We start from the raw sequence: 10,696 nt of genomic DNA, 5'->3' as shown, positions 1-10,696 counted from the left end.
ATAGACAGAAAAGAAACGTCCCAGACTGAGGAACAGCCAACAAAAGAGAATGAGGAGTAGCTGGTGAAGCAGGAGAGGATCAAAAAGCAAATGGTATACTGGGAAGCCATGAACAGGAAGAACTTCACGTAAAGCATGCAAAGCAATGAGAACAACCGTATTTTTTAGTTTAGGTGGAGAGTATACAGATAATCATATTATTATGCTTCATAACTTAGATTGTTTTATGTACTCTTGTATTTATCAAGTTCACAACAAAATAAAAAATGTTTTAGTGTTTAAAGGTCAAGGCTCAGCTATATCAAAATATGCAATGAATCATATAAGACAAAATACTGATTACTGTTCTGGGCAATTTGTGATCCGTGATGGGTGGAGAAGAGCTGTTTCAGTGGAGTCGGGGCAACAAATGCCCAGGCGGATGGGAAGTAAGAAAAAAACAGAAACTCCTAGTTAAAGATTCCAAGGGAATCCACACATTAACTGTCTCTCTAGAAACTCCACGAAAATCACAATAAAGGACAATCCCACCCAAAATACACAAATCCACAAGGGTAAATAAAATAGAAAAAAGAATCAGCACAAAATTTGGAAGCCAAGCATTCCCAACAAGGAAAGCTGACAAGAGACCCAATTTATAACACAGGACCTCTAAAAGATCATTTTTTATGTCTTAGGTGGTTCTAGAGGTGGGGGTAAAGTTGCCCCCAGAAATGGGAAAAATGGTTGAGACTGTTTAAGAAGCTTTAAGACTCTCTCCTCTATTCTGGAAGAAGACAGGAATCTTATTCTCTGGAAAGACTAAAATATTACCTCTCTGGACTAGAGGATGCCTAGCACAGCTATGGGGTGGGGAACTGCACTGAAAATAGGAGGATTAAGTAAAAGTTTACATAGTGAGTTGAAGTCTCTAGGCTTTTCACCTAAGTCTCAGACCTAGAACCTAGGCAGCTAGCCATAAACCCTTCACACACTAGAGTAGAAAAGTCTCTTCTGAGACATTATCAGCCTAGAGAAACCTAAGATACTAAAGTGAGGAACCAAATCAGCCTACAGTGAGATCCAGTTAATCAAATTGGACCTGTCCCCCCAGCCACATTTTTACTACTATTAAATTTAAGCAGACAGCCAAAGATCATCAGATATTTGAGCAATATATATAATTTCAAAAGCAGAAAACAAAACACTCTGATAATAAGCTACTTAAGTCAAAGAAATTATAAAGGAAGAAAACAGAAAGAATAAAAATAAAACCCTATAATTAACTCCTCAAGGAGATCAAGGAAGATACTGGGATTGTTTAGCAGACTGTCAAACTACCTGCACTTGGTGATGATGTATTTAAAGTCACACCAGCCATGAGGTCATATTTTGCTCCAGTCACACTGAGTTGCCCGGGTAGAGACATGAAGTAGCAATGAGCAGATTTAAATGAGGTTTGGGTTTTGCCACTGAATAGAAAACAAATATACTAGAAATACCCATCTGTGGAATACGTGTGTTCTCAAATTCCTAAGTGACCCACAATCTTTCCAAATCATAATGTATGTTTTCTTACAAGTCATAAACACATTATCTCTATGTGTTTAATGGTAATCCAATTAGGAATAAAAACAACATCATACCTTGTTGGCAGCAACCAAGACTTTATCAAGAAATCGCAACCATTCAAAGATAAAAACCGGTCTTTTGGCTTCGGTGATTTGAGCCAAAGCTTCTTCATTTAGCAACAAACTGTGGGCTAACTCCATTACTCAGGTTTTAAATCCACACCTTAAAACAACAGAGTACAAAGGATTTTGTAAGGATTTTTTAATGTTAAAAGTCAAGCATAATCAATATAACCACCAAGAAAAGTACGACTTTACTTCCCATTTCATTTGCGGGAAAATAAAGTGAGGCAAACCCTGAGAAGCTACTTTTAAAGGACAAAGATACAAACAAAAACAAATACAACTGTGTTTGATGAGGAAGAATGAATAATAGGATGAAAGGAAAACTGAATGTTGCAAAAAGGGCATTACTCTAGAAAAAATATGCCTAGTAACACATACGTCATTAACTCGTCCTATAAATGAGCAAACTGAAGCACTAAGATCAAACACCAGGGCTGGGCCTGACCACCCTTTCTCCTTTTTATCACAACCACCGCTCGGTATATAGCCCCCCTGCCCCTCTCCAAATGCATCTAGCTCAGGAAAGGTCAAAACCTCCCAGCAGAAAGATCCCAAAGTGCATGCCTCCAAGATTCTTTCCACAGAAAGGAGTGGGGCGACCGGTCCCCGAGGCTGCAGCGTCAGTGACAGCACCGGGTGGTCAGGGAACGCGGCCAGCAGGCCTCGCGCGCTCACAGTCTGGCTTCACCCGGCTACCCCAAGGACCGTAGCGTAGTGCCAGGCCGGCGGGGGAATGGCAAGAGGCCTCCGCGGGGTTCTTGGGGCTGTCAACCGCACGAGGATGCGGCTCGGAACCAAGTACAGAGACAGAAAAGGGGAACATGTTCATTACAAACTCAGATTTCTTCCCCATCCCTCTGCAAATGTACTAGGGGATAAGGAGGTGTGTGCGCGTCAAAGTGCATGCTCTGGCTACCTCACCTCCCAGTCTGGGGCCGATCAGCTGAGCTACAGGGTCAGAGGTAGCCACCGAGGGACCAGGACGCCCCGCCTCCCACACTCCGGGCCACAGGAAGTGAGGAGTGAGCGCGTGCGCGGAAAACTGGTTTTACGCAAGCGCACTCACCACTTCCTGCTAGCCCCGCCTCCTGCAAATTTCCAATTGATAGCTGCGACTCGAAGCTGGGTCTGAGCAGAGGCCGGGCTGTTCTGTGCTCCGGGCTGGTACGCGTACTTCGCGCGTGTTCTCCGGAACGGGACCAGAGCGAGCAGAGCTGTCAGGTAAGGTCTGGGGGCGATCGATAGAATGGTAAAAGGCGGTGTTCGTTGTCTGGCTCTGATTACCCTGCAACACCATCAGCTTCTTTCCCATCCGTAGATGGTCGCGTCTGTGGGACACTTGTAGCAAAGAGGAACGCAGGAGGGAAGGGATCAGCGGTTCCTGACTGAACTGTTTGAGAGTCACGCGTTTCTTGTCACCTTTCTACTGTACATCCAGCTGCTTAGTCCCTCTCTCCACCTGTGTATGTAGTGGAACTCCCAGTACGTCTGAAAAAGCACTTGTTTCCACCTCCTCGCCGTTATAGAAAAAAAAAACCTTTTTCCTGCTGTCTTCCCACTCTTAAAAAATGTTAACTCTCCTATTCCATGTAGTCAAGCCCAAAGCCTGTTGTAGTATTGACATCGTTCATCACACTCCACCTAAAATCCATCACCCAAACACGTAAGCTCTACCTTCAGACAGATCCTACCTCTTCCATTGCTATCACTCTGGTCCAAGCCACCCACCGCCATCTGTGCCAGGATATACTGCGAAGTTTATACTTAGTGTGGTGGGAATGGATGATGCTGAAGTATATTGTACCAGTCCTATTTGCAGTAGCAAGACCACTGAGACCGGAATTCTTTGTGGTTTTGAGCAAGTCTTTAGCCACGCTGAGCTTTAATTTCTCCAATTGGAAAGCGGAATTATTCCTACCTTATAAAGTTGTTAACGATAATTAAATGATAAAAATATATGATATACTGGGTGAGTGCTGAACCATCATGTGTTGGGGAAAAAACCTGTTATTACAAATGAGAAATCTAAAGTTTAGAGACAGTGGGTGAATTACCACAAATGCTGTATGTAACCATAAATATTTTTAACTTGTAATTCAAAATAGGTAAACTAAACTATGATGTTTAAGGATGTACACATATGGATGGGGGGACTGTAAAGAAAAGTAAGTGATTGCATTAAAGATAAAATAGTGACTATTCTTAGAACAAAAACAGGCTGATTGGGTAGGAGACAAAGAGGGCTCCCAGGTAGCTGATGAGGTTCTTCTCTCTCCTGATGTGAGCGATGGTTTGGATTATCTTTTGCTGTACAACAAACTTTCCCAAAATTTAGCAGCTTAAGATAACTATAATCATTTACTATCTCGCAGTGTCTGCAGGTCAGGAATTTGTTAGCTTGGACCTTTTTTTTTTTTTTTTTTTTTTTTTTGAGACAGAGCCTCAAGCTGTCCCCCTGGGTAGAGTGCTGTGGCATCACAGCTCACAACAACCTCCAACTCCTGGGCTCAAGCCAGTCTCCTGCCTCTGCCTCCCAAGTAGCTGGGACCACAGGCGCACCCCACAACGCCTGGCTATTTTTTGGTTGCAGCCATCATTGTCGTTTGGCAGGCCCGGGCTGGATTCGAACCCGCCACCTTGGGTGTATGTGGCTGGCCCCTTAGCCACTTGAGCCACAGGCACCGAGGCTGTTAGCTTGGACTTTTAAGAAGTTCTAGTGAAGATGTTAGCCAAGCTCAGCCATCTGAAGGCTTGATGGGGAAGAAGCACGTTTTCTAAGCTGGTTCATTCATGTGGCTCCCAAGTTTATGCTGGCCCTTGACTGGAGGCCTCAGTTCCTCCTGTGTGAACTCTCCATAAAGCTTGAGTGTCTTCATTATGTGACAGTTGACTTGCTTCAAGTGAGTCATCTACTAACTTTGGAGTTAGAGTGATCTAAGAGCAACAGTGTCTATTATGACCAAAAATGTCAACTCCATCATGTCCATAAAATCCTATTGGTTTTACAGGTCAATCCTGTTCACTATGGGAGGAGTCTATACAAGGATATTGCAAGCCAAGAACCAATAATCATTGGGGACCATCTTGGAGGGTACCACATGGTTACAAGAGCATTTGCCTCACAGTAACTAAGTAAAATACACATATGTTTTATGTACTTTCTGTGTTTATAGTACATTTTTAAAAAAGTGATTAAAAATGACATGTTGACATAAGAAAAAAGCATTCTTTACAAAATCACAAATATCAAAGACCCTTCTATCCTCACTTTAGCTAAACATTTATTATTAATAATAATTTATGATGTTGGGGATGCCGTGGTAAGTAGAGAGGATATAGACTTGTCTTTGTGTTTTATAGCCTAGTTGAGAAGATATACAGTAAAAATATTAAAAACTGATACTGTAATCTTTTTTTTTATACAATGTACTTATACAGATTCTTGGTTGCAGTTGATAGGAGCTTAAATAATGCAGAAATGTGTTAGTCCATTTTGCTGGGAAGATGCTAGATCACAGCATCAAAGAAACCAGGGCCTTGGAAACTAGACTTAGTGACTTCTTGCTTTCAGGCTTTTCTCTATTTTCTCTACTTGGCTTCATTCTTCAGACAGATTTTCTTCATATGACCAAGAAAATGGCCATCCATACCCCAACCTGACATATCCCCAGTTCAGAAACCTCAAAGAAGAGCGCTGCTTTGCCCGACAACCTGCATATTAATATCATGTAAGGAAAAACTGCTTATTTTCCCTGATTAGGTCATCCCCTCCCGTGTTGCTGACATACCATACTATAATTGACTATCTTTGTGCTCAAGGAAATAGAGGGTATTGATATCGACACCTCCACTAGAACCACATGGAAGCCAGAGGGCTTGTTTCCCAAAGGGAAGGATGATGGGCAGGATTAATCAACATACGTGTAGTACACTTTATCTCTCTAGTTAGAAACCAAGTAAGTTCCCAGCTGCTAGCAGCCTTGCCCAGGAACTTGTTAGAAATGCAGGACCTCAGGTTCTAGCCCCAGAATTAAATTCTGCTTATTAAGATATGAGGGCAATTCGTATACATAACAAAGTTTGAGAAGCACTTTTCTAGATAATTATTTTAATCCTGTAGGAACTAATAATTACATGATTTTAACTATTTTGAATGGAAACTTTCCCAAAAAATATTTCCATATAAATGAAGTATTAACTCTGGCAAGTTCCAAATGAGCAGCTTAAACATAAACTGCTATGGAGAGAGGCCTAGAGTGGTCAGGACAGGTTTTTATGAAAGAATAGCTTGGCCTTGGAGGAGGGAAATGTCTGTGGTATGTTTGAGGGCAATGAGAAGCCCAGGTGGCTTGAATCATTAATCCTAAAAGAGACTTAGGTCAAATTGTAAAGGATGACATCTCAGAGTTTGCTCGAGTGACTGGTCCTCCACCACCTGCAAGATCAAGTTTATTGAAGAGTTTGAAATAGAGAAGTAACCTGCCTTGACTTGTATTTAAAAAATAATGATAAAAGAAAATTTTAGAAAGCCTCTGCAGGGGTTGCTGAGGATGGTTCAGAAGAGGAGGGCCAAGGAAAAGGTGCCTGAACTAAAGCAGTGGTCACACCCGTAGGAAAAAAATGCTTGTGAGGAATATTATGGAGGAAGAATTGGCAGAGCTTTATAAGAGGTCCGAGGGGGAGATAGTGATGACAGAAGGTGGAAATACAGGGAAGGTGGGAGGTTGGGGGGAAAGGTGAAGAGTTCTTTGGATTGTTGAGTTTGTGAGCTCCACAGATAAAGATGTTCAAAGGGCCCTCAAATAGGTATTAGAGCTCTAGAGAGAGCTCATGGCCGGGATACATAAAGGTTTATTTCCATTTTGATAAATTAAATATATATATATATATGTAGAGAGAGAGTAATTCTCACTTTATTTGATTTATAGATACTATTGCCATATGAAATTGAATATGGCAGAAGAAGAGGATTATATGTCTGATTCCTTCATCAATGTCCAGTAAGTAAACATGCACACCTAACATGATACGTAAAAGATGTGTGGATTATTAAATGGTGGCATTAATTTTAAGTGTGAAGTTGGAAAATTATTCCTACTTTATGGAAATACCTCCTATGTCTCCATACAAATATACTAGGAGCCCCTTCCTTTTAACATTAACCATTTACTTCTACCCTTGATTGTTTTTATTGCCCTCATCCAAGGCAATAGATGAGGAGGCAAATCCTCCTCCTTTTAAAAAAAATTTCATGTTAGTCTCTTCTAGTTCCTGTTCATTTTTGTTCTTCATTGTTGCCAGCCTCCTAGAAAAATTAGTCTAAACTTAATATTTCTAATTTCTTCAGCTCTATACTTTAGTTTGCTACAACCTGGCATCAGCCTTCATCATTTCTACTAAAACAGGGATTCTTGGAAGTCTGATTATGTTGTAGTATCAGTGGTAACAAAGATGTTCATGGAGATGGTGCTAAAATAATAACTAGTGTCGAGAGTATTGGCAAAGTTGGGAGAAAACTTCATGTACTCATCTAAACTACTTCTTCCATTATTGCTCAGGGAAGACGTCAGACCAGGATTACCAATGCTGAGGCAAATCCGAGAAGCTCGTCGAAAAGAAGAAAAGCAACAGGAAGCAAATTTGAAAAATAGGCAGAAGAGTTTAAAAGAAGAAGAACAAGAAAGACGTGACATTGGGCTGAAGAATGCACTAGGCTGTGAAAACAAAGGGTTTGCTTTGCTCCAAAAGATGGGATATAAAAGTGGTCAGGCTCTTGGCAAGAGTGGTAAGTCCCATTCACTGATGGACGGGTGTTCCGAACCACCTAATTCTGATTTATCAATGTGGACCAAGTAGCTGATGCTTAATATTTATCCATCTACATAGAAATTAAGACAACTTAAGCTTTTTAGTCTCTTATGTGCTAACGAGCCTTATGGAAAATATTTATCTTCTCAACATTCATTTTACACCCCACAACATGCCATCAAGAGCTGCTTATCAGCCCATCTTAACTGTGAAGGCACTAACAGCAGGGTTGGATGTGGCTTACAATGGAAGCAGCAAAGAAGGGTGACAGGGGATGGCTAAGAAGTACAATGGCCAGAGACAGTGAAACAGCATTGAGGATGATGGCAGGACTCTGCCCTGCTTTCTCTGTACCTGTGGCAAATGTCTGAGTGATCATCCAGTTGAAGATGTTCAATTCTCACTTCCCTCTTTTGAAATGAAATTGCTTATTAAGATGTAGGGAATATATATGTATTAGGCTATATATGTCTAGTAGCTTCTGTAAACTATTTTTCTTTCCTCTCTTTTATTGTAATTACTTTGCTTTCTCTTAAGTCTGTCACTCTGTCAGACCTGCATTATCAGTTTGTCCCTTCCTTCTTTTTTTCTTTATTGGTGACAGGGCCTTACAATTTTGCCCAAGCTAGATTCATGTTCCTGGGCTCAAGCAATCCTCCTATCTCAGCCTCTCAAGTAGCTAGAACTATAGACATGCACCACTGTGCTTGGCTGGTGTAGTCACTTCTTAAAACCCACCTTCAGGTGGCATAGGAGACTACAAGTCAGCCTTTCTGATGACTAGATAGTCAAAGACAAGGGAGATAATTGATTACATGTAAGGTATTGATGTTCAAATTTTGGTTTCAAATATAATTGAAATGGGAAGTGATATGTATATAGCATTGTAAAGATGCATACTGTACTGGCCTTTAGTTTGAGAAAGAATTTCTTTTTTTTCTTTTATTTTTCAATAGAACTGTTTTGGTATTAAAAAATTGCAGTTTGGGGTAGTGCCTGTGGCTCAGGGAGTAGGGTGCCAGCCCCATATACCAGAAGTGGTGGGTTCAAACCCAGTCCTGGGCCAAGAACTGCCAAAAAAAAAAAAAAGGGCAGCGCCTGTGGCTCAAAGAAGTAGGGCGCCAACCTCATATGCCGGAGGTGGTGGGTTCAAACCCAGCCCCCGCCAAACTGCAACAAAAAAATAGCCACGTATTGTGGCAACACCTGTAGTCCCAGCTACTCGGGAGGCTGAGGCAAGAGAATTACTTTAAGCCCAAGAGTTTGAGGTTGCTGTGAGCTATGATGCCATGGTACTCTAACAAGGGTGATAAAATGAGACTCTGTCTCTTAAAAAAAAAAAAAGGAAAAAATTGCAGTGCTTCAAAATCTTTTGGCTGATTTGTTTTTGCATATGGAATAACTTAACAATGGATGAGGAAGAATTTCTAAAGCTGTCTGTGTTTCATTCTCTTTTTTAGGAGATGGTATTGTTGAACCAATTCCTCTCAATGTCAAAACAGGTATGTAATTGGTTTTGAGTGTATTTACCAGTAATAATAAATTTATAATTAAATCTACCATGTATATTTATTCAATAAATACTTTTTTCTGATGGTACTGTTACATTTCTTACTATAAGAATAAATATAAAATTTTATTCAGTAAAATTTTGTTAAAATTTCTAAAGATTTTATTTTTTGTTTTATTTTATTTTATTTTTTTGAGACAGAGTCTTACTATGTCACCCTACGTAGAGTGCCATGGTGTCATAGCTCACAGCAACCTTAAACTCTTGGGCTTAAGTGATTTTCTTGCCTCAACCTCCCAAGTAGCTGGGACTACAGGCACCAGCCACAATGCCTGGCTATTTTTTTGTTGTAGTTGTCGTTGTTTGGCAGGCCCAGGCTGGGTTTGAATCTGCCAGCTCCGGTGTATGTGGCTGGTGCCCTAGCCACTGAGCTACAGGCACTGAGCCAAAACTTCTAAAGATTTTAAACTAGAAATTAAAGGAAGTTTTAGTGTGTATAAAATAAAATTTAAATCATACAAATATTGGGGGTAGGGATTATTGTAACCACTAAAAGAATGATGCTGTTTTTTTTTTTTCTGTTGAAATGTCCTAACAAGTTTTCTGAGATAGATTTATCCACTAAATGTTTTGTTACTACTTTAGATGAATTCAAGAGAAAAAATTTATTTATTATATTTAAATAAAAGTACAGCAGTTTGTATTATTTTTCTAATTTAAAAAAAATTACTGTAAGGTGAGACTAATGATCTTTGTAAAAATCAGAACATGTTTTTTTGGGCTTTAAAAAAACCCAGCTAAGCTCCCATAGCACAATGGTTATGGCACCGGCCACATGCACCATGGCTGGCAGGTTCAAACCTGGCCTGGGCCAGTTAAACAACAACAACTGCAGCAAAAAAATATCTGGGTGTTGTGGCGGGGCCTGTAGTCCCAGCTACTTGGGGAAGAGAATTGCTTAAGCCCAAGAGTTGGAGGTTGCTGTGAGCTGTGACGCCATGGCACTCTACCGAGGGTGGCATAGTAAGACTGTCTCAAAAAAAAAAAAAAAAGAAAAACCCATGGCCAAGCAAAGAAAGGAACAGGAACAGAATGAGACTGAAGAAAGAAGCTCTAGGTGATGTGGGGAAAGAAGAGTTTGTTAGAAATTTTTTTAGGGTCCAGTTGATTTGTGTATTTTTGTTATCATTTAGCTTGTAATTTTTGTTTCTGTATGCATGTTGTACACATTTCCGATTGCCCTTAGTGTAGAGACTGGTGGGGAATGTATGATGGATTTGATTTTTATATCAAATCATCAGGCCTGGAGAAATATCTTTTAGAACTGTTAAAATAAATGTTCCTACTCTATATTTAAAATCCCTAAAAAACAACAACCAAAAGCAACCTGCTGTTTTCTTCTATTCAACTCACATGTTTTTTCAGTAGTTCCACTCAAATGAGAACTGTATATTAATTTGTAAATATTTACGGTGTTGTGTTTTGAAGTACAGAGTCAGTAAGTTTCTCCTCAGAATTTTCTGTTTGAACAGGGAAAAGTGGCCTTGGTCACGAGGCGTTACTGAAACGGAAAGCAGAGGAAAAGTTAGAAAGCTACCGAAGAAAGATCCGCATGAGAAGCCAAGCCGAGGAGCAAGCCGCCGAGCAGTTCCGGTAACAGCTGGGTTGGAGGCTCGGCGCCTATAGCTCAACCGGCTGGGGC

General features: G+C 40.5%; 2 protein-coding genes across 3 annotated transcripts in view; one reads left to right on the top strand and one right to left on the bottom strand.

Annotated features, from left to right (window-relative positions):
• HEATR5B (HEAT repeat containing 5B) overlaps positions 1 to 2,657 on the bottom strand; it is a 94,833-nt gene extending 92,176 nt beyond the window's left edge. The window contains exons 1-2 of the mRNA XM_023516670.1: positions 2,598 to 2,657; positions 1,626 to 1,773 (exon numbers count right to left, since the gene is read on the bottom strand). Of these exons, the coding sequence (XP_023372438.1) occupies positions 1,626 to 1,751 (126 nt within the window). The 5' untranslated portion in view covers positions 1,752 to 1,773; positions 2,598 to 2,657. The remainder of the gene's footprint in view (positions 1 to 1,625; positions 1,774 to 2,597) is intronic.
• A 164-nt stretch (positions 2,658 to 2,821) lies between these two features.
• GPATCH11 (G-patch domain containing 11) overlaps positions 2,822 to 10,696 on the top strand; it is an 11,835-nt gene continuing 3,960 nt past the window's right edge. The window contains exons 1-6 of one of the 2 annotated variants that reach the window (XM_023516682.1): positions 2,822 to 2,897; positions 5,290 to 5,404; positions 6,605 to 6,676; positions 7,235 to 7,461; positions 8,945 to 8,986; positions 10,527 to 10,647. In XM_023516682.1, the coding sequence (XP_023372450.1) occupies positions 6,618 to 6,676; positions 7,235 to 7,461; positions 8,945 to 8,986; positions 10,527 to 10,647 (449 nt within the window). In that variant the 5' untranslated portion in view covers positions 2,822 to 2,897; positions 5,290 to 5,404; positions 6,605 to 6,617. Of the gene's footprint in view, positions 2,898 to 5,285; positions 5,405 to 6,604; positions 6,677 to 7,234; positions 7,462 to 8,944; positions 8,987 to 10,526; positions 10,648 to 10,696 lie in introns of both variants that reach the window. The other variant, XM_012808817.1, reaches the window with a different exon arrangement.

Source organism: Otolemur garnettii, unplaced genomic scaffold (genome assembly GCF_000181295.1).
Source record: "Otolemur garnettii isolate 467f Iridium unplaced genomic scaffold, OtoGar3 scaffold00095, whole genome shotgun sequence".
NCBI lineage: Eukaryota > Metazoa > Chordata > Mammalia > Primates > Galagidae > Otolemur > Otolemur garnettii.
The sequence above is the reverse complement of the archived record's forward strand: the minus strand, read 5'-3'. Positions and strand labels throughout refer to the sequence as shown.